Raw genomic sequence first — 25,075 nt, 5'->3', positions numbered from 1 at the left:
ACTAATTGCATAAATGGCTAAATTATCTATCTATCTATCTATCTATCTATCTATCTATCTATCTATCTATCTATCTATCTATCTATCTATCTATCTATCTATCTATCTATCTATCTATCTATCTATCTATCTATCTATCCTCATATCTATCTATCTATCTATCTATCTATCTATCTATCTATCTATCTATCTATCTATCTATCTATCTATCTATCTATCTATCTATCTATCTATCTATCTATCTATCTATCTATCTATCTATCTATCTATCTATCTATCTATCCTCATATCTATCCTCATATCTATCTATCCTCATATCTATCTATCCTCATATCTATCTATCCTCATATCTATCTATCCTCATATCTATCTATCCTCATATCTATCTATCCTCATATCTATCTATCCTCATATCTATCTATCCTCATATCTATCTATCCTCATATCTATCTATCCTCATATCTATCTATCCTCATATCTATCTATCCTCATATCTATCTATCCTCATATCTATCTATCTATCTATCTATCTATCTATCTATCTATCTATCTATCTATCTATCTATCTATCTATCTATCTATCCTCATATCTATCCTCATATCTATCTATCCTCATATCTATCTATCCTCATATCTATCTATCTATCTATCTATCTATCTATCTATCTATCTATCTATCTATCTATCTATCTATCTATCTATCTATCTATCTATCTATCCTCATATCTATCTATCTATCTATCCTCATATCTATCCTCATATCTATCTATCCTCATATCTATCTATCCTCATATCTATCTATCCTCATATCTATCTATCCTCATATCTATCTATCCTCATATCTATCTATCCTCATATCTATCTATCCTCATATCTATCTATCCTCATATCTATCTATCCTCATATCTATCTATCCTCATATCTATCTATCTATCTATCTATCTATCTATCTATCTATCTATCTATCTATCTATCTATCTATCTATCTATCTATCTATCTATCTATCTATCCTCATATCTATCCTCATATCTATCTATCCTCATATCTATCTATCCTCATATCTATCTATCTATCTATCTATCTATCTATCTATCTATCTATCTATCTATCTATCTATCTATCTATCTATCTATCTATCTATCTATCTATCTATCTATCTATCTATCTATCTATCTATCCTCATATCTATCTATCTATCTATCCTCATATCTATCCTCATATCTATCTATCCTCATATCTATCTATCCTCATATCTATCTATCCTCATATCTATCTATCCTCATATCTATCTATCTATCTATCTATCTATCTATCTATCTATCTATCTATCTATCTATCTATCTATCTATCTATCTATCTATCTATCTATCTATCTATCCTCATATCTATCTATCCTCATATCTATCTATCCTCATATCTATCTATCCTCATATCTATCTATCCTCATATCTATCTATCTATCTATCTATCTATCTATCTATCTATCTATCTATCTATCTATCTATCTATCTATCTATCTATCTATCTATCTATCTATCCTCATATCTATCTATCCTCATATCTATCTATCCTCATATCTATCTATCCTCATATCTATCTATCCTCATATCTATCTATCCTCATATCTATCTATCCTCATATCTATCTATCCTCATATCTATCTATCTATCTATCTATCTATCTATCTATCTATCTATCTATCTATCTATCTATCTATCTATCTATCTATCTATCTATCTATCTGTCTCTGTCTGTCTGTCTGTCTGTGTATCTGCCTGTCTGTCTATCTATCTCTCTCTCTCTCTCTCTCTCTCTCTCTCTCTCTCTCTATCTATCTATCTATCTTCGTCCCATTACTCTTTTTTCCCTATGTAATACATAATATTCTTTTTGGCATCGATTTTTCTTTATTATAACTGTATTTTTTTAACAATGTAGTTAACCTATTTTAGTTGATATTTTCCGTGACATTAAATTTTATAATAAGGCAATCCTGCCTTTGAGCTTGTGTTTAACAGGATTAAGTTTACTTGAAGGAGCCTTATATAATCCGACTATTTTTATGGGCACTTTGTGTCCAGATCTGCTTTATTTGCTCAAGATGCACTTGAAATCAGTAAACCTATGGGTAAAATCCAATTGATATGGTAAGTTTCAAGATGAGCATAAAATAGAAATAACTCAGTTATTTCCATGAGGGTTAAAATGCCATATTTACACGTAACTTTTTTTTCATGTCATATATGGTTGCTTTGTGTATTGATTCCCATTAAAACGCCAAATGCATGTAATAGAAAGTAACAATGGCTGACAAAGAATTTTGTGGTCCATGTTTCATTTTACCGGTGCAGTTTAGAAAATTAAAGCTGGACTAGTTGCCAGGGGAACTAAGTCACTGTTTCTACATGATTGTTTTCGCATGTGAGGCCTATGCACACCTCTTTCACTGGGTGTTTCTTGTAGGCTTATTGACATACAGTTAAAGGGGTTGTCTCGTGAAGATGATAACCCCTTTTAATCAGAAGCTGGTGAGACTTTTTAAAACCCCCGTCAATCACCTGTTATCACTGGACAAAGTCGCATCTGGCTACTTCAGGGAAACGTATTATTACATGGCGGCCATTCAGATAAATGGCTGACCTTGTAACACATGGATGGGCCGTGTCAGCTAGACCCAATTTGGCTCATATAAAGGAGTCTCATAGAAAGGGATTCTTTACTGTAAGAGCAGCGAGTCTATAGATCTCTGCCACAGGTTGTTGGGATTATTGATTCAAGAAGGGTCTGGATGCCTTTCTTGTAAGATATAAAATCACAATTTATGGGCACTAGATTACTGAAGATGGGTCATTTAGTCAGGGATTTATTCTGATTGCCATATTTAAAGTCCGGAAGTAATTTTTTTTCACCACATATGAAACAATTGGCAACCATCTCACAGGGGTTTTTCTTCGGAAACATTACTGTAGGATTATAGGTTGAACTTAATGGACCTGTGTCTGTTTTTCAATCGTACTAACTGTGTAACTATGTCTCGATTGGGGCACCCCTCCATATGGAAAAGGATTGTCCCTCCATATGAAAAAGGATTGTCCCTCCATATGAAAAAGGATTGTCTTTCCATATGGAAAAGTATTGTCTTTATAAGACAATGCCTTTATCCGATAATGCTAACTTTGGTTATTTCGACAGTCATAGTTAACCATTTCAAGTCAAAGGGCACAAGTGATCAATGAAATGATGGATTAACCTTAATATTAACATCTGCATTTGATATGATATATATAAAACTAGTAGAAAAAGCAAGACTTTTTTGTTCATTTGAAAGACACAATTATTTAGATGTCCTGCTCTTTGGATATTCTGGTGTCTTACCAGTTCCATAGTAACATGCTTCCTTGTAAAGAATAGATTGCAAAAGTGATTTATAGTGTATATAAAGTAATCTCTCTCTCTCCTTCCGGCAACATTCTCTTTTGAAAAACATTAGTCCTTTTGTGCCATTCAGAATTGCATGTATAGACAATATATATTCATGACCTGTTTGTGAGCTTAGGTCTATTATATATTGCTGATGGGTGATGGAATTATTAGGAAATCTTCTCAAGATGTTTACAGTCTTTGGCTATTCTAAAATATATATAAATAAGGAATAAGAATACAAATGACGTTCTCCTTATACTACACACAGACCAGTGTTACAGATGACATTACAACACAACTGTAATCAATATTGGACAGCACTGTTTAGTTCCATACTGCATTTAAAATCACTAACTTTGTCGTCTCCCTTTCTTACTCCAGAGAAATGCTGGAAATCGTGAAGGCTGAATTAACAACATTAAAGGCACAGCACCAATTGACAGCTCAAGAAAGTCTTCAGCTCCAGCAGACCAATCATAAGTACGAGATAGAGAATGTCTCTGTCCTAGAGAATGCTCGGACTTTACAGCAGCAGGTAATGTGTATATATATGTACATATTTGGAACGCTTTATCATCCGAAATCACTTCTGTAGTCTTGTTTTCAAATATTTCTTATGTTGAATGTAATTCAAGATATTGAAGTTCCCATTGCTTATAGATATATACATATTGACGGGTAGAACACTATCAAGAATCCATACTCAATTCTTATTGGACTATGATCTGGTCCTTTGTTATTTGGGGCCACAATATTGTTGAGTCGTTCAATGGATTTCTCATCTTACAGAAAGGTATAGTATTCTCAATGCTGAAGTCTATTCCCTGCAGTCTGGTGTCAGGACTTGAGGCTGCAGGAGGAGAAGGGCATGTTCTGTCTACAAATAGTTCTCCCATGGATATAGAATACTACTCTAGAGATCTACGTACGTAATGACCACCTTGAACGGAGGAATCAGTGCAATAACTGCAGAACCGATTCTGTCAATGGAGCACTTCAGCACATTCAGAGCATCAATGATCACACTAATAACCAAATTCTAAATCTAGGCAACACCTATATTCTGTCACCAAATGCTAGGTTACTATTGTCAGCTCTCTTGTTTCATTATGTAATAGCCAAATATATTTTTTCCTTTAATCTTAAAGAACCCCTTTGGCTATGTTCACACAGGACGGATATGCTGCGTAAAAGCACACAGCGTATCCGCCCTGGCCCCTGCAGGGAATTCTGGCTGAAAAAAACGGCACCAAGTTTTTACATTTTGATGCGGAAATGGGTGCGTATTTATGCTGTCGATTTTGGTGTGTTTTTTTTTATAAACTTGCCAGATACAATTCGCAAACGGAAACGCAAAATAAATGCTGTGGATTTTAAAATACACACCTCAGGTCAATTTATGTGTGGAAAAATTCTGCAACGTGTAGATGAAATCACTTGAGGTCTCTATTACTTAGGTACTGTAATACCCTGCAGATTTGCCGCATGAAAATACGTGCGGCAAATACGCACGTAATACGCATGTAATACGCATTGTGTGCATTTGGCCTAAATGTCTTGCCCTGGCTGATCGGCGGGGTTAAGAGAAAACAAATCTGTGCCAATCCAGCTGATCGATGCACCGACTTTATTTTAAAAGGAGTTGTCTTCATGATAAGGGAATGCAGAAGAGCTATTCACAGGCAGATGCAAACCTTCACATAAGTAACAAGTAAATACATTTTTAAATATATATTATTTTATTTGTATTATTAGTGTTGTATGCGTCTAATAGTTTGCTTATATTCTATTGACTCAAATTATTGCTTTGTATTGTTGGGTCATGAATACAAGGCAGGGAAAATTCTCGACGCAGCCAGGTATGAGGAATCCTAGCTCTATCCTATTTTACTAAGTATTTTCTGGTGGAAATTCATTATATTTGCAGTTGAATATAAATGAGCCTGGGTGAGCTGCACCCACACAAACATCACACACAATATGGGATTTTACAGAATTTCATCTTCTACTCTCTTTCTACACTTCTTTTTGGTTGCATATACTGCAAGAGTTTTTATTTGAACCGTTTTTAGTTAATTTTACTTTACTTTTTATTTGTTCTTTAGATTAGATATTTTATTTCTGTATTTATTGCTTGATTTCCCTTTTTATTTTGGCAGTTAACCTATATCCTATTTTTAACACTATGCATTGAGAGGCTCAAGGAGCAGTAATAATAGGAAGACTCAGAGCAGTAGTGATGAATATTTATTGCGCTATATAGTGATTGAACAAAAAAGGTCATTACCCAGTACCAGTTGGTACGCCCTTGGAATACAAATTGAGAACAACTTTGCAGGAGGATTTAAGTTAATTTTGCCATTACGCAGAGAAATTCTGAAATGATTGAACTAGCAAAACTGCATGCATTATTCTGTAACTAGAAATGCTTTATTAAAAAAATGCAGAAACAATTAGGAGGGAAAAGAGATTGAGCCATGCAAGGAAAGTATAAATAAGTCTGAATTGAGATTGATTTCAACATAATGCTGTGTAGGAATTCCCGTCTATTGATTCGTTTTAGAGCCTGTGCACAGAACCTAAAAAGATAAAGTAAGCAAGGTCAGATAATCAAACCGTTTTTTAATAGTAAAAACAGCAACTGCCACTGTACACTATTAAAATAAATCCATAATACAAATTGCTTTCGAGAAAAAGTGGATGAGGAGCTGATCTTCCTATTGAACCTTTCTACTGTTCAGTGACCACACTGGGTAAAGGATAGGTAAGGATGCCTGTTAGATCGATACTAAGTAAGATGTAACAAGGAATCATTCAGAACATTAAAGGCTTACAAGGGAGCATAAGAGTGGTGATGTCTGTTCTCTACGTCACAAAGGGAGAAACATTAACTCCTCCAAGTAACCTCTCCTATCATTCCTTCTTTTCTGCCTTGCTAAATCATTTCCGAAATACCTGCTTTCTGCACTTCTGAACTTATTCGGGTTCTGATGCAAATATATTTACTAGAAAATGTGCAATATGTTGCAGTGTATATGATCAAATATATATATTTAAGTGCATGCATTATTTATTATATGCATATGGACCTATAGGATATTTATGGTAGGAACATACGGTGCATCATTTGCCAGTATAAAATACATATTGAACATTAATGGAGCAGAAAATAGTTGTGTAAAGCAGCTTTCTAATTGTTTAAGAGTGATACTAGAGATTTTGTTTTATAAGGTTGTCTATACATATCTTCATGACATAGCAATTGAACGGCTGTAGACACAGGGACTGTATACAGAAGTTGGTCTCTATGTTTTTTGGCATTCCTTCTCCTGCTACATTCTTGCCTTGCTCTTTACTTTGAAATTATTTCTATATTTTAATATCCAGTCATTGTTTACAGATCACCTGTCACTTTTAAAGAACTTTTACACCTGGATCTATTTTTCCAGATAGATGGTTAAACGAGTTGTCCGATTTTAGCCAATTAATATATTTTTTTGTATACTGAAGTTTTTAAATTTTTCACTATACGTTCTGTAATAATTTTTCACGGTTTTCAAGACCTCTGCTTTTTGTCATACAGTAGGAACAACTTATTTTTTACTTCCAGTGGATACAATTCTGTCCATGGTCATGTGATGGACAGGTGCTGGGATCGATAGAAGACACAGCACTATACACATAATGTAACGAGCCCTGCACCTGTGTGTTCATCATATGACCAGGCCACTGAACAGTCAATGGGGCGTGTACTGTCAAGGGGGCGTGTTATTATGTCTGTGACACTATCCAATCAGATATGTCAGTGCCACAGCAGGGAGAGAGTGTGCGATTAGTCTTTTACCTGAACAGGCAAGGGAGCGTGTCTCTGCTACGGACAGTGTAAAAGCTGTGGAGAGGAGAGCGCACATGCCCGCTCTCATCTCTTCATCTCTTGCGAGAGATCAGTCTTGTACTTTGTCTGCCGAACTGGCAAGGGGGCATGGGACTGCTAGGGCCAGTTCGACAGACAATACAAGACTGATCTCTCACAAGAGCTGAAGAGATCCTCTCCACAGCCCTGTCCGTAGCAGTAACACGGCCTGTTCGGATGAAAAGACTGCAATCGCACACTCTCTCTCCTGCTGTGGCACTGTCCATATCTGATTGGACAGTGTCACAGCCATAGTAACACGCCCCCTTGATAGTACACGCCCCATTGACTGTTCAGGGGGTTATTTAAATATCGGGCGCCAAATATAACAGCACCGATATCTAAATAACGGAGGGAGGTAGAAAAAAATTTAAAGTGCCCCTGGATTTGTGCAACCCTCCCCATTACATTCTGCACTCAGCTGCACATGTATGGCGAGGTGAAAGGTTCTCTTTAATGACCAAGCCATTTTTTACGTTTTTCCATCGTCTCATTCAAAGAGCTATAACTTTTTTATTTTTGCGTCGACATAACTGTATAATGTCCTATTTTTTGCCGGACAAGTTGTAATTTTTAATAGCACCATTTTGGGGTACTAATAATTTATTGATTAACTTTTATTTTGGGGGGAATAGAAAAAAAACTGCAATTTTGCCACACTTTTTTGCATCCTAAATTTACGCCGTTTACCGTGTAGTATAAATAACACAATAATTGTATTCATTGGGTTGTTGCGATTGCAACGATACCAAATTTATATAGATTTTGTATATTTTACTACTTTTACACAGTGAAAACAATTATTTCAAAATTATTTGTTTTTGAGTCTCCAAATTTGAAGAGCCATAACTTTTTTTATTGTTTCGCCGATGCAGTTGTTTGAGGGCTTTTTTTTTTGCGGGATGACTTGTAGTTTTTATTGGTAACATTTTGGAGTAGATCCGACTTTTTGATCACTTTTTATCACATTTTTTTTAAGGCTGGATTCAAAGAAAACAGCAATTTTTGTAGGTTTTTTTATTTTATTTTTTACGACGTTCACTGTGTGTGTTAAATTATGTAATAAGTTTATAGTTGGGGTCGTTATAGACGCGGCGATACCAAATATGTGTAACTTTTTAACTTTATTTTGTTTTTTAATAATAAAGCAGTTTGTAAGGGGAAAAAGTGGGGTTTTCATTTTTTTTTTTCACTTTTTTTTCTTTTTGCACTTTTATTAAACTTTTTTTTACTTTTTTACTAGTCCCACTAGGGGACTTCACTATGCGATTATCCGATCTGTATTGCAGTGTATTATGCCTGTCCGTGTAAAACGGACAGGCATCTACTAGGCCAGAGGTATGACCTAGCGGCATTTACTACAGGCAGACCTGGGGGCCTTTATTAGGCCCCCGGCTGCCATCGGAAAAACAGACACTCGGCGATCTTATCGCCGGGTGCCGGTGGGACGAGAGGGAGCTACCTCCCTCTCTCCAAAACCACTCAGATGCGGCGCTCGCTATTGAGCGCCGCATCTGAGCGGTTAAAAGGGTGAGATCGATACTGATGTCGATCTCACCCATTCGAGCAGGGATGCCCCCAGCCCTCAGCTACCTCTGGTAGCTGAGAGCAGGGACATTTAACGGCTCCCTGCTCTGTTTATTTATTTGCAGTGCCATAAAAAGGCCTATACATCGGAATAATGCACGTTAGTGGCCGCCGTAAAAACACTATGGGGCGGCCACTAACTGGATAAACCCTGAGGAATTAATACAGAAAGCATATTGGAAAGTTTTAGAACTTCTAATTATACAAAAAAATAACATTATTTTGCTGAAACCAGGCAATCCCTTTATTAAAGTAGGGTCCAAAATTCTGTTCTGAAATTTTTCTTAAAATATATCTTCTAGTGATGTGAGCTCAGTTTATCTTAGGCCCCATGCTCCAGAGCGCGGACCGCCGCAAGAACGGGCAAGCCTTATTACGGCCGTGTTCTGCGGTCTGGGCTCATTGAAAATAATGGCCTCGGCCTTGTGCACAGCCCGCGATTTGCGGGTGGCTCGCGGCTGACTATCCGTGGCCGGCCGGCCGACCTGAAAATCACGGCCGTGCACATGGCTACGGTTGTGTGCATGAGGCCTAATACAGAGCTCCAAATTCTCTCCTTTCCTTATCACAATGATGAGTTCAAATCTATCTAAATTAATGAACCACTAGAGGGAGCTTATGAACTTACTAAAAACAGATTTATAATTGCTACTAAAAACAGCTCTCCCCAGTGGCTGCTGCGGGCTAGCAGAATGTTATAGCTGTGCGATGAGAAGCAGAATTTGGAGCTCTGTATCAGAAAACTAAACAGCGCTTCTTCCCTATTTTGGACCTAAAAATCAAATGATGTTCAATGTTGGAAATACACTTTAACACTCATGAAATATGGTTTAATCCCTGGCTAACCTTCCTGTTTCTATCTGCTCTGAGTTCAGTTCAAGGTCTGCATTGTGTCCTGAGTAATCTAAGGGTTTATACACATGTGGTGTTTTCACAGCATTTCTACTGTCTGAAAATGTGGACACATTATTCTGTGTTTTTTGGTGAAAAATTATAACAAAGACTCTCCAGAAACCTTCCCGGAAACACCAAGGGAGAACATCAATGTAGGCAGACTGCCAAACAATCTTGTATATATGGGGGCTGCCAACTGTCTCCTGATGGCAAAATTCAGAGGAAAGAAGTATTGGGCATGCTGGATTTCAACATGCCCAAACCTTTTGTCCCACGGGAGATAAGCCACTGCCAAAAGGGTCTGGCAGTGGCTTTTTCTCCTCTCCTCATTGAACTAAACATCTACGCTCAGCCATACAATTTTTAATAGCATTCATTTTTAATATAAAGTTGTTTTTATTATTTTTGTCCCTTGGTAACTTCCCTTCCTATGCAACCTGCATTTTGAAGCAAATCTTTTGTATATTAATATCTTATTTTTACCTCCCCTACTTGAATGAACAAAAGACAGATGAAGTGTAATGTTGTCCTTCTCTCAGATGAGGCAAGGATTTTTCCTGATAAACAGGAATCAAGGGCATTTTAGAAAGTGTTACATGTTTAACTTTATATTTACAGCCAGCATAGTCTACAATTGTTCGTATTCTTCTACATCTGCCAAACCACAAACAGGCCTGGAATTATATTCAGCTGTTTGTAAGCATACAATCATTTGTTTTTGAAGCTACATTTTCGAAAAGGTTTTGGAAGTTAGTCATTTCTGAGATTTTCAATAGATTATATGAAGGTTTTTTTTTTCTTGGGGAATGTATCCTTTGAAAAGGACTTCATATTTAAAGCAGGTTTTTCTTATAAGTGATTTTTTTAAACCCGTTTTGAAATTGTTGGTGTTTTTAAAAAAAAATGACGCAAAATATTTTTTACAGAAATTTTCCAGTTTTCACACTGGCCAATGAAATACACAGAATAAATTGACATTTACTGTGTTTTTGCAGTTCTTTTTTCAGCATTGTTTTGTAGACTGGGGCATGGTCAGTAGAGTCATGTTATTATCATTATTGGGTGAATGATTTTATTTAACTCTTTTTGGAGGCTAAGGCTTCGTTCACATCTGCGTTGGGGTCCCGTTCTGACGTTCCGTCGGAGGTTTCCGTCAGAACGGGACCCTGAGCAGACACAAACAGACATCGATGAGAACCAAAGGTTTCCGTTTCCATCACCATTGATTTAATTGGTGACGGATCCGGTGCCCGTGGTTTCCATTTGTGTTTGTTGTGCACCGGACCCGTCGTTTTGCCGGAAGCTATAGCGTAGTCGACCCTGTCAGTTTGTGTCTGTTCAGGGTCCAGTTATGACGGAAACCTCCGATGGCACATCAGAACGGGACCCCAATGCAGATGTGAACAAAGCCTCAGCTAAGGCAGCCTAGTAACAGTATACAAACAGATCAGGCTCCATTTACATCCCCCTTGCCATTTGCGGCTTTCTGGGGTAGGGGCAGTACTCCATCTCTTTCTTGTGACTGGTTTTGTCTATGGACACTTTTCTGTCCAATAACTCCCATATAATACAGCTGCCATGAGGCACACACACACTGCTGCACTGTCTATTCAGACAAATGGCTACAACATTTAAAAAATAAATAAACACATTATTTTACTAACCCCTTAATGACTGGGCCTGAAAAGGCCTTAATTACCAGCTAAATTTTTTAGTTTTTGCCTCTCTGCCTTTCAGCAGCCATAACTTTTTTATTTTTAAATTGATGTGGCTGTATGAGGCCTTATTTTATGCGGGATAAATTGTATATTTTTTTCCGCAGTTTGAGGGTAGAAAAAATTCACTGTGTAAGTTATATAATTTATTTTTACGGCTTGAATATAGGAAAAAACGATTTTCAGCATTTTTTTTTTTTTTTTTTGCTTTTTATCCCGTTCACGTTTCATTCTAAATTTGTGTAGGTTTTTTGTTTTTTATGTAATATATAGGCAATATAATATATTTTATGCAAAATAATGAGGACAATTTTTTATTGATTTATTTTTTTGTTACTTTATCCATTAAAGAGAACCCTTCACCTCCCCATACATGTGCAGCTGAGTGCAGCATGTAATGGGCAGGGTTGCACAAACCCTGGGGCACTTTTTTTTTTCTACCTTCCTCCGCTATTTAGATATCGGTGCTGTTATATTTGGCGCCCGATATTTAAATAACCCCCTGAACAGTCAACGGGCGTGTACTGTCAAGGGGGCTTGTTACGATGGCTGTGACACTGTCCAATCAGATATGGACAGTGCCACAGCAGTAGAGAGAGTGTGCGATTGCAGTCTCTTCATCCGAACTGGCAAGCGGGCGTGTCACTGCTACGGACAGGGCTGTGGAGAGGATCTCTTCAGCTCTTGTGAGAGATCAGTCTTGTATTGTCTGCCGAACTGGCAAGGGGGCGTGTCACTGCTACGGACCCCCAGACGAAGGATCTTAGCCGAAACGTACGTCGGGTGTGACGCCAGACAGCACAAATCTATGGGTAAGTTGCTTATACTACTGTATATATCCACATATACTTTTTATGTAACCATTTGTTTGGGTCTGGTGCTGACTGCATCTTTGCCTTCAAATGATTACTCAGATCTGGGACTCTGCATATTATCTAGAACACATTAAATGTCTCCTGGGTTAATATATTTCATACAATATGTAGAGCACAGTTACTCCAAGCCTTACTCATGATACTTCCAAAACACATATATATGTGTATTTATTATCCAACTATTGACAACTGTCTGGCCTCATCTGCTTCACACTGTGGTAATCATCTTTGATTTTAATGTGTGTTTTTTATATTTTGTACCAATCAGTATAAGCATGATTTTGACTATTTTTAAGTTTTTATTCCGTTATTTTTGACACCCGATATTTAAATAACCCCCTGAACTGTCAATGGGGCGTGTATTGGCAAGGGGGCGTGTTACTATGGCTGTGTCACTGCCCAAACAGATATCAACAGTGTGACAGCTAGAGCGAGAATAGAGGAGAGAGTGTGCGCGAGCGCGCACACGCTCTCACTCTTCAGCTTTCAAGATCAGTCTTCTGGCAATGGGGCGTGTCACTGTTACGGACAGGACAGTGTAGGAGCTGTGGAGAGGAGAGCGTGCATGCGCGCTCTTATCTCTTCAACTCTTGCGAGAGAACAGTCTCTTTGTCTGCTGAACTGGCAAGGGGGCATGTCTCTGCCACGGACAGTGCAAGCACTCCCCAGCTCTTACACTGTCCGTAGCAGTGACACGCCCCCTTGCCAGTTCAGCAGACAAAGTACAAGACTGATCACTCACTAGAGATGAGAGCGCTCTCTCCTCTCCACAGCTCTTACACTGTCCGTAGCAGTGACATGCCCCCTTGCCAGTTCGGCAGAAGACTGATCTTGAATGCTGAAGAGTGACAGCGTGCGTGCGAGCGCACGCGCACACTCTCTCTCTCCTCTATCCTCGCTCTTGCTGTAACACTGTCCATCTCTGATTGGACAGTGTCACAGCCATAGTAACACACCCCCTTGCCAGTACACGCCCCATTGACAGTTCAGGGAGTTATTTAAATATCGGACACCAAATATAATGGCACGATATCTAAGTAACGTAGGAGGGTAGAAAAAAATGTAAAGTGCCCCAGGGTTTATGCAGCCCTGCCCATTACATTCTGCACTCAGCTGCACATGTATGGGGAGGTGAAAGGTCCTCTTTAAGGGATACATTTATTTACAACTTTATTTTGTACTTAAAATGTTCTAGCATACTCTTGTATGCTAATACATTATACTGTTTCACTATAACATAGACTTCTGTTAGGGTAGCACATAGTGTGCCCTAGCATCAGGCAAACTGAACAAACAGCCATGGGGTTCTTTCAGGGCCCCAAGACTGACGGCAGAGGGATACCCCGATCTTTGATCGTGACACCTGGTTTTCAATGATACGATTGAAGTCGGGAGTTCCCTTTAATCATGCTGCAGTCACGGACCGCAACGATCGAAGGGTTAATCAGATGGGGTCAGAATTTTTTTTTCGATCACAGCTGTGTTCAAGAAGAGCCTGCTGTAAGTTCAGGATCTGTTAGTTACAGCTCCTGCTTAGAGGATGAGCGCTCTCAGGAGCACTCATCAGCCTCTTCTGCAGTGACGCCAAAAGACGTCGCTGTAGACAAACAACCTGCACCACCTTCTGTCAAAAGGTGGTGTGCAGATGAGAAGGAGTTAATGAAATTAATTAAAAAGGTAATATCACTTAGCAAATGGAAACCGATGATTATTTTTTAAAAAGTCAATTACAACAGGTTTATATGGTACCCACAGAGGCAGAACTTATCTACTTTGGTACCATAGGTTAATGCGAGGCCTGGAAGCCTGTTATCTCTTACTAATTACTGTTGCCCTCCAGCCAAAAGTAATACAAAAACCAAAAGCCACAATTCTGAGCATATGTACAATTTCTGTGGTGGCTTCAGAATAGTTGTTTACAGATGACATAAAAGGTTTATTATGGTTTCAGCAAAAAAAAGGTTATTCATTGTGTAATGAAAAAGGTTTTACTTTTTTTTTAATCTACTTTATTTAGCAATTATTCATGATTTTCAAGAACTCTGCTTTTAGTCATTCAATAGGACCATTTATTGTTAAATTCCAGTGGGTGAAAATTTGTCCTGGTCCTGAGTACACAGCTCACCTGTGTAATCATCACATGACTGTTTGTATTACTGCAGTTCACTTTACTGTATACATAGTAGGGTGGGGGCATTACTGACTTTGCAATGGGGTCCCATGGATTCTAGTTACACCCATACAGTGAGTCGTAAATCCTAATTCCTCCAGGACAACTCTACCTGCATTACATCCCCTAGTTCAAGCACTCGTCCACACAATTTATTCCAGGACTTGGAGCCATCTTCCATAACTGATACTGGCCTCATGGGTTGAGCCTCGCTGTCCTGTTGTCTCCTAGGCACCTCCAGTTAGGTTTGTTTTTTAAACGAAATTCCATGGTCAATAAGATAGGAAGTGATGTCATGTAAATGACATATGAAAATAGGAGAACATTTTTGAAGCATAAGCACATATAACAAAGGAAAAAGACTGCAATCGTTACATGGCATGTTGTTTCAGTTACATAAAACACATGTTGTGAGACTAAATTTAGGCTTTAAGTTAGCTAATGATAACTTTATGGTCACGATGAAATACTAGCAAGGGATTAAACACAGGAAATGATTGTAATTCAATTTTAATGTATAAATTAATGTCCTTGTTTTGTTTTATTTGCACCATTTTGAAAAACTAAAAAGAATGTAAAAAGTTTTATTACCTTATGCCGTTAAATTGCATCAAATAGCAGTGTTTAGTCTGACGGCACAGCCATGAATTCATTAGTTCTATGGAAAAAGTTGTCATTAAAGCAATTTGCCACAATTTAGCTTTAATTTTTACAAAAAAAAGTGTATTTTAATCCTATAATTTCATATCCATACTTTAATCACACTTCGGTTAATATGTCCAGAAGTCAGTAAGTGATTACCTGTGATCATGATTGGCACAAATCATTTAATTATATAGCAGCAACACCATCTAGTACTCACTACCATGCCTTGATCTTTTTTTTATTGCTTTTAGACTAAATTGCTTAGCAGTATATAATACACATGTGCTGTATGAAATATATGTCTCATATTCCTCTCAGAAGAATCCTTTTATATTCCCAATATTTGTGAGTATGTTATATATTTTTTATATATGTTTGAAGGCTAGTTGTACAGTAGATGTGGATATGTTTCAGTTCTGTGTGGGAGAGTACATATTTTTGAGTTTGCTTGAGTCTTTTATTTTTGGGCTGTTCTCTAGCATTTCCTTTATGGCTCATGATTAAGCATTTTCTCTTTGGTCATTTTTGTTAACATTTCTATAGTTATCTACATCTCTATAGTTATACTTTGAGCTGTGCTTGAGCCTCTACTCAATGGGCTATTTTTAAGCCTTTCCTCTTTGGGCTATTTTTAAGCCTTTCCTCTTTGGGCTATTTTTAAGCCTTTCCTCTTTGGGCTATTTTTAAGCCTTTCCTCTTTGGGCTATTTTTAAGCCTTTGCTCTTTGGGCTGCAGTTGGGCCTTTTCTTATTGGGCTGTGCTCGAGCCTTTTCTCTTTGGGCTGTGCTCGAGCCTTTCCTTTGTGGGCTGTGCTTAAGCTTTTCCTCTTATGGCTATTACATAGTTACATAGTTACATAGTTAGTACGGCTGAAAAAAGACACATGTCCATCAAGTTCAACCAAGGGAAGGGAAAAGGGAAGGAAAAATTTCTACACATAGGAGCTAATATTTTTTTGTTCTAGGAAATTATCTAACCCTTTTTTAAAGCCATCTACTGTCCCTGCTGTGACCAGCTCCTGCGGTAGGCTATTCCATAGATTCACAGTTCTCACGGTAAAGAAGCCTTGTCGCCTCTGCAGCTTGAACCTTTTTTTCTCCAGACGGAGGGAGTGCCCCCTTGTTTTTTGAGGGGGTTTTACAAGGAACAGGATTTCACCATATTTATTGTATGTGCCATTAATATATTTATATAAGTTAATCATGTCCCCCCTTATTCTTCTTTTTTCAAGGCTAAATAGGTTTAATTCTTTCAATCTTTCCTCATAACTTAAATTCTCCATGCCCCTAATTAGCTTCGTTGCTCTTCTTTGTATTTTTTCCAACTCCAGGGCATCCTTTCTTTGAACTGGAGCCCAGAACTGAACTGCATATTCTAGATGAGGCCTCACTAATGCTTTGTAAAGTGGTAATATTACATCCCTGTCCCGTGAGTCCATGCCTCTTTTAATACACGACAATATCCTGCTGGCCTTTGAAGCAGCTGATTGACACTGCATGCTGTTATTGAGTTTATGATTTACAAGTACACCCAGATCCTTCTCAACAAGTGAATCCGCCAGTGTAGCTCCCCCTAGGACATATGATGCATGCAGGTTGTTGGTACCCAGATGCATAACTTTACATTTATCTACATTAAACTTCATCTGCCAAGTGGACGCCCAAACACTTAGTTTGTTTAAATCTGCCTGCAATTCATGAACATCTTCCATAGACTGAACTATATTACATAGCTTGGTGTCATCTGCAAAAATAGAAATAGTGCTATTAATCCCATCCTCTATATCATTAATAAATAAGTTGAATAATAGTGGTCCCAGCACTGAACCCTGGGGTACACCACTTATAACTGGGGACCATTCAGAGTAGGAATCATTGACCACAACCCTCTGGATACGGTACTTGAGACAATTCTCAATCCAATTACAAACTATATTTTCTAAACCTATAGTCCTTAATTTACCCATTAGACGTCTATGGGGGACAGTGTCAAATGCCTTTGCAAAGTCCAAAAACACTTAATCCACAGCGGCCCCTCTGTCTAGACTTCTGCTCACCACTTCATAAAAACAGATTAGGTTAGTTTGACAACTTCTGTCCTTAGTAAAACCGTGCTGGCTGTCACTTATAATGCTATTTATTGTCACATAATCCTGTATATAGTCCCTCAATAGCCCCTCAAACATTTTCCCCACGATGGATGTTAAGCTTACTGGTCTATAATTACCCGGGGAAGACCTAGAGCCCTTTTTGAAAATAGGCACCACATTTGCGCTGCGCCAGTCCCTTGGCACTATACCAGTCACTAGAGATTCTCTGAATATTATGAAAAGGGGGACAGAAATAACTGAACTAAGCTCTTTAAGAATTCTAGGGTGTAACCCATCTGGTCCCGGGGCCTTGTGCACATTTATTTTATTTTATTTAGCTTGGACCATATCTACATTCATCCAATTCAGTATATCAACTGATATATTAACAGCACTGGCACCGGCTACATCAGCTGCTCTTTCTTCTGTTGTATATACAGAGCTAAAGAACCCATTTAGTAACTTTGCCTTCTCTTGATCCCCTGTGATCAACTCCCCATTACCATTATCTAGGGGTCCTACATGTTCAGACCTTGGCTTTTTAGCATTTATATACTTGAAGAATTTTTGGGGATTTGTTTTACTATCCTTGGCCACCTGCCTTTCATTTTGTATTTTTGCTAATTTTATTACCTTTTTACAGATTTTATTAACTTCTTTATATTTTACAAAGGCTGCAGATGTACCCTCAGATTTGTATTTTTTAAATGCCCTTTTTTTGTCGTGTATTGCCCCTTTCACAGAAGGTGTAAGCCATGTGGGGTTTAATTTGAGTCGTTTATACTTGTTACCTATAGGAATAAATTTTGCACTATAATAACTCAAAGTAGATTTGAAAATCTCCCATTTATCATTTGTTACATTATTTGACATTAGTTCTTCCCAGTCCATATCCTGAATTGCAGCCCTCATCCTGGGGAAATTGGCTTTCTTAAAATTAAATGTTTTTGCCCTCCCAGCCTGCGTTTGTTTTTTACAGTATAGGTAAAATGTAACTATATTATGATCACTGTTACCGAGGTTTTCACGAACATTGACATTCCCAACAAGATCTGCATTATTAGAAATGACCAGATCTAACAGAGCTTCACCTCTAGTCGGGTCTTGCACAAACTGGCCCATAAAATTTTCCTGCAACAGGTTGAGGAAATGTCTCCCCTTTGCAGTTGAAGCCGAACCATGACACCAATTAATATCCCGGAAATTAAAATCTCCCATTATCACTACAGTACCCGCCTGTGCAGCCCGCTCCATCTGTTTATATAGCTGAACTTCCATCTCCTCAGTTATATTGGGGGGTCTATAGATTACACCAAAAGTAATTTTTTCAGTGTTTACCTCCCTTTCTAGTTCCACCCACACGGTTTCAACCTCCTCACAGCATTCACCCACTATTGTCTCTTTCACACTCGCCTTCATATCATTTCTCACATACAGACATACACCACCGCCTTTCTTATTTGTCTTGTCTTTCCGAAAAAGTGTAAAACCCTGTAGATTTACAGCCCAGTCATGTGAAGAGTCCAGCCATGTTTCAGCAACACCAACTATATCTATATTTTCTTCCAGTATCAAGGCCTCCAGCTCCCCCATTTTGCTTGCTAGACTTCTGGCATTTGTGAACATACACTTTAACTTGCCTGTCAGTTTTTCACTTTTATTATCAGAAATGTGATTTGACATTAATCGGGCCTTTTTATTTACACTGATGTTTTGTAACGAAAGGATCTCCTTATCTTGTTGTCTAGTCCTCTCCCCACATTCTGTTTCTCCCCCCACCAATATAGTCTGACCCCTCTCTAACCTGGCTACCCCTTTTTTTTCTACATTGACCTCCCTCCTCAGCCCTAGTTTAAATACTCTGCCACCCCAGCTAGAATTCTCTCCCCCAGCACAGCGGACCCCCTTCCATTTAGGTGCAAATCATCTGCAGAATACAGTTTGTACCCCAATGAAAAGTCAGCCCAGTGCTCTAGGAACCCAAATCCTTCTCCTCTACACCAAGACTTCAGCCATGCATTTACCTCCCTGAGTTCCCGCTGTCTTTCCTTTGATGCGCATGGCACAGGCAGTATTCCAGAGAATACTACTTTGGAGGTCCTTCCCTTCAGCTTGTATCCTAGTTCTTTAAAATTATTCTTAAGGCTCCTCCACCTACCATTTATTCTGTCGTTGGTACCGACATGGACCACGACAGCTGGATCATCACCAGCCCCTCACAGCAATTTGTCCACCCGTTCCACCACATGCCGAACCCTGGCACCAGGGAGACCGCAAACCATTCGGTTGAGGTTGTCTTGGCGACAAATTATTCTATCCATCTTCCTGATTATAGAATCCCCTACGACTATCAATTGCCTTGGCTTACCTGCATTACCATCCCACCGACTACTAGATGGGCTGTTCTCCCGGCTGTTAGAGAGATCAGTATCCACTAGGGCTGCCATTTCTGAGACTGACACCCTCGCATCATCACCCAACTTGGCAATTTTGCCTGGAATGTCAGAAACCGGATCGGCCTTCCTTTTCTTTGACCCCTTTCTACTGCCCCTAACTACATTAACCCAGCTACTTACCTGATCCTGCTCACCCATGTCTTCACCCTCCAGTTCTAACCCACTAACTGCATGCTCCGTGAGCAGCAAGCTCAGCTCAAGATTGTCTATCCTCCTCAGTGTTGCATTCTGCTCCTCCAGATCTCTAATACGAGCTTCCAGGTGACCAACATGCTCACATCTGCCACAGAGGTATTCACCCTGGAACTCCGGCTCCAGTTGTGCATACATATGGCAAACTGTGCACTGAAGAAAACCTTCAATCTTGCTATCCATTATCCAAGTTACAAAAAAAAAGCAGCGAACAGGTGTTAATCAAAAAGAAAAAGTAGAAGAGTACTTACTGGGGCTTTAACTCCTCTTTTCAACTCCGGTTTTTGGAACTCCACTTGATCTACAACCCACTTGTTTTTTCAAGCCACAGCAGGCTCTACAGAGTACTGAGGCCTGATTTATACCACCTGGTACCAGCTAACCCCTCCCCCTTAGTCAACTACTCAGGAAGGAAACTGCAAAGGAAAAATGGTTTTAAATAATGTCACTTTTGCAAACTTTGTAGCAAGCAAGCAATCAATACATATATCACATACAATGGCCCCCCACTTTATCACACACTACACAGTAAGTCAATCCGGTTTTTGGAACTCCACTTGATCTACAACCCACTTGTTTTTTCAAGCCACAGAGAGCTTGAGCTTTTTCCTCTTTGGGCAATACTCAAGTGTTTCGCTATTCAGCTACTATCAGGTTTTTACCCTTTTGGACTTTTGTCTAATACATGACATTTACGCTTTAGGCTTTGGTCTGGCATTTACCGTATGGGTTGCTTGATCTTTTTGCTCTTTCAGCTTTGTTCTAGCTTCTCCTCCTTGAGTAACATTCAAAAGTATTTCTTTGTGTATATATGGTAGTTGCAGGAAGAATTTTCCCTTAATAAAATAGCCATTTTCTGTTTATTGCAGTAATAAGAAGTTTAAGGAGTTTTATACATCGGTTCCATGATAGCACCAAAGAGATTTTATCCTAACTTTAAGGAGCAGGAAACACAAAGAGGTTAAAACGATCCCTGCCATTACCATCCTCAGTGTTTTCCTGTTTCTAATGAACAAGGAGAAAAAAGGTTAGCTGGGATTGCTGTGGCTGGCGATGGGAATCCTTCTTGCCAATGGGATGTGTGGTGGATCTTCATGCTAGGCAGAGCAGGGAGCAGGCTTAAGATATCTTGGGAGATATCTTGTAATCTCCTTCCTCTCAATCACTACGCTAGGTCTCTGCTTTCAGAGTTCCCTAGAATAGATGACGCTCCTGTTACCCACAGGAATAAAGGTAACTATTATGGCTGTATGTTGCTGCTCCAGCCGTATATCCTCCAGCCGGATATCCACGTAGTGTTTTTTTCTCATCCGCGTCGTCATGCTATTCTCGCTAGACATTAGTCGGAAGTGGATGCCTGAGGTCACTTCCAGTTGCAGGAGATGCTGGGGTGTTGATTCGGCACTCAGAAGAAGGTGCCTATGGGGTAATTTATCTGGGGTCTGTATTTAGGTAGGACCTTTACTGAGATGTTGCTTGTTGTGCCTGTGTTACCAGTGCCTATACTATGGATTGAAAGCCAGCACCTCGCTTTGACTGACTACAGAGCCCTGCACTAACCCCAGCTCAGTGAGTACCTATCTTAATGGGGGGTTATTTACCCTTGGTATGTAGCTTGTATATTTTTCACAGGCAGACAAAAAAATCCTCATCTAATTCCCGCACTCAACCGATGCACAATCTGCACTCAAAAGCTACCAGATTCTCGTAAAAAATAAAAACCCTATGCAAGTCTTGTAATGCGAAAGTAGTTCTGAAATGGGTGGCTTTTCTTCCTGAAGAGCTGGAATCCCTGATCCGGCAGGAAAAACAAAAAACATCCCTTGCTGCGCGTCAGCCTCCGGCAAGTACCAGTACATAGTCTAAAGCAAAAAAAGGGCAGAGAGGCTTACGTAGTCTGAATCTTCAGTAGCCCTGAAGAGGGGGGAAGTTGTATCTTCAAACTTTGATGATGATGTTAAATACTACTTTGGTGCGGAAGACATAGACAGGCTTTCAAAAGCGGTCTGCAGTACGATGAAAATCGAAGCTGTTAAGCAGCCAAGAACAGTTCAAGACGCCATGTTTAGAGGGGTGAGACCTAGAAAGAAAAGGTCTTCCCTATTCATGATAATGTCCAGAAATTGATCCTGAAAGAATAGAAGCATCCTGAATGAAAGCTTGTAATACCTAGAGACATCACAAATAGACTGCCATTATATGAAGAAACCTAAGCTTGGGACAAATCTTCAAAGATTGCTGTTCAGGTTGCAAGGGTAGTAAAGAAAACAGCATTACCCTTTGAAGACTCATCAAAACTTAGAGACCCCATGGACCAGAAAAACGGAGGGTCTTCTAGACGAAAATGAGATGCCTATACTGCCCTTCTAAAACCCAATGGCACTCCTAACCAGTGTGGCTAGGTCTCTTATTATCTGTTTGAATCAGTTAGAGGTCCACCTAAGAGGAAACATCTAGAGAATAGATCCTATCTTCCATTCCCCATTGAGGTAATATTAGGGTCTATGAAGCAAGACTACTAGTTCATAGCCCTGCCCTTCAGTATATCCTTCGCACCAAGAATATTTACAAAGATTGTCGCGAAAGTGGTTGTCTTTCTCAGGCTCAAGGGAGTTACAAGTATTCCTTATCTAGTCAACCATAGCAACCATCACCACCCGCGATCTCTCGCAGGGGGGGGCAGGGGGTACAGAGGGAGCTCCCACCCTCTGTCAACCACTTCAATGCGGCGGACGCCGTTGACAGCCGCATTGAAGGGGTTAAATGGCTGCGATCGGCGGTATTACAGCTGACAGTTACTGAAGATGAAGCGCGCACAGCTCCTGTGCCGGCTTTATCTACAGGGCGTGACTGTACGCCCTATTGCGGGAACGCACTTTGAATTTGGTTTCAACTGTGTTTTTATTGAAAATTTTTCAAAAATATACATATAACTTAGAGCAGCATGAAGGGCCATGCAATTCACATAGTAAGACAGTAACTTTCAATAGACAGACAAAACATCTGGGAAAAAACACAGGGGTTTAAGGGGGTGAGGGGGGGGGGATAGTCGGAGCTCCACCTACCACCTAATCTTGAGTTCCCTGTATCCAATACTTGTCCCACGGGTCCCACACCACTTTGAACCTGTCCAGTTCATTGTCAATAGAGGCCGTCATATGCTCCATTGTACGTATTTCCCTAATTCTAGTTACTAGGTCGATGTGGGAGGGAGGGGTTGTCTGTCTCCATTTCCACGCTATCAACGTCTTAGCGGCTGTGAGAAAGTGTCGAAAGAGTCGAGCTGGTGATTTCCCCAAAGACCTAGGGGGAACATTTAGGAGGTAATGAAGAGGATCTAAGGGAATATCCTGCTGCAACACCGCCAATGCCAAGTTCTTAACTTCCAACCAATACTGTTGTACCAGTGAACAGCTCCAGAAAATATGGAACAGATCACCTCTCTGACCTCTACAACGCCAGCATTCCGACGGAATACCCGGATTGAAGCTATGCAGAAAGGCAGGGGTGTGGTACCAAAACATAAGGATTTTATATTGGTTTTCCTTATATGCAGTGCAGATGGAGGTTTTAGCTGCTTGCGACCAAATAATCTGCCACAATGAGAGCGGGATGGATTTATTCAGTAAGGCCTCCCACTTCAACATGTATCTATGCCCAGGCGGAGGGGAACCCTCCGGGGATAGCAATAATGCATAAATGGCTGAGATAAGCCCCCTAGTGGTGGTAGCATACCGACATAACCTTTCGAAGCTTGTAGGTGCAGTAACCCACGTGGATCTAAAAGTTTGCTGCATGTAATGTCTAACCTGAAGATAGTGAAAGAACGCAGCGGAGGGAATATTATGATGTTTTTGAAAGTATGAAAACGGGTGAAGCTCTTGCGTGTGGGGATCAACCATATCAGCCAGGTGAAATACCTCAATTCCCGTCCACAATCGGACTATTCGGGAGGTAGTGCCCACCGGAATAGTGGGAGTGTAGAGTACCGAAGTCAAGGGCGGGCAACCCGATGCCAAATGGAAGCGGTTTTTACAGGTTTCCCACACCTCCCTTTGAAATCTCATGGGACCCAATAAAGATGCAGTCGGCATTACCAGTGGGTCACCCCATAACAGGGAGTTTGGGTGGACCGGGGCCATCCATAGCTTCTCTATTTCGGTCCATTTATTGTACGCCCTTAAAGACACCCAGCTGGGTATGCGACGGAGGTGTGCCGCCCAGTAGTACTTCACCACATCAGGGACCGATAGCCCACCCGCAGATCGACCCGATAATAAAACTGATTTCGGAATTCGATGTCTGCCGGAATGCCATATGAACCTGAGGATAGAAGACTGCATGGCCCGCAATTCCTTCATAGGTACTCCTACCGGCAAAGTCTCAAAGTAGTACAGTAATTTAGGGAGCAAGGTCATTTTGACCGCTGCTATGCGCCCAAAAAATGACATGGGAAGAGGATCCCACCTGGCCATTAGCTGACGTAGCTCTACAAACAGAGAGGGGAAATTAGCCTTGTAAACCGACGTATAGGAGGGAGTGAGTTGAACTCCTAAGTAAGTCAGGGAGGTTTCCTTCCAGTTGTAGGTGTAGTTGTGTTTGAGTAGCTGGAGCTCCTGGTGTGGAACATTAAGAGGGAGCGCTTCCGTTTTAGATGTATTAGTTTTATATCCTGACAGCCTCCCATACCTACGGAGAACTGTAGTAAGGTTAGGGAGGGAAGTATGAGGTTTAGTGATAGTCAAGAGGACGTCATCTGCAAACAGGGAAACCTTAAACTCTTTATCTTGTATCTGGACCCCCGCTATATCCCTGGATTTCCGTATTTGAGCTGCTAAAGGTTCTATGCATAGCACAAATAAAAGTGGGGATAGGGGACACCCCTGACGTGTACCATTCCAGATTTGAAACGGAGGGGAGGTGGAGTGTGGGAGTTTAATTGCCGCTGTCGGTTTGGAGTAGAGACCACGCAGTGCTGTCAAATAAGGGCCCGAAATCCCAAATGAATTTAGAGTTTCGAACATAAATGGCCATCCCAAGCGGTCAAACGCCTTCTCTGCATCTAGACTAAGAAGGATCGCCGATTCCTTATGCTTTTGGAGGGCATCAATGAGG

General features: G+C 39.9%; 1 protein-coding gene across 1 annotated transcript in view; it reads left to right on the top strand.

Moving 5' to 3' along the window:
• The window catches only part of LOC142652536 (uncharacterized), a 371,082-nt gene that overhangs the window by 142,292 nt on the left and 203,715 nt on the right, over positions 1-25,075 (top strand). The window contains exon 14 of the mRNA XM_075828181.1: positions 3,806-3,959. Coding sequence (XP_075684296.1) covers positions 3,806-3,959 — 154 coding nt within the window. The remainder of the gene's footprint in view (positions 1-3,805; positions 3,960-25,075) is intronic.

The sequence above is a fragment of the Rhinoderma darwinii genome, chromosome 5 (genome assembly GCF_050947455.1).
Source record: "Rhinoderma darwinii isolate aRhiDar2 chromosome 5, aRhiDar2.hap1, whole genome shotgun sequence".
Classification (NCBI taxonomy): domain Eukaryota; kingdom Metazoa; phylum Chordata; class Amphibia; order Anura; family Rhinodermatidae; genus Rhinoderma; species Rhinoderma darwinii.
This window is presented reverse-complemented; position numbering and strand designations above follow the sequence as displayed.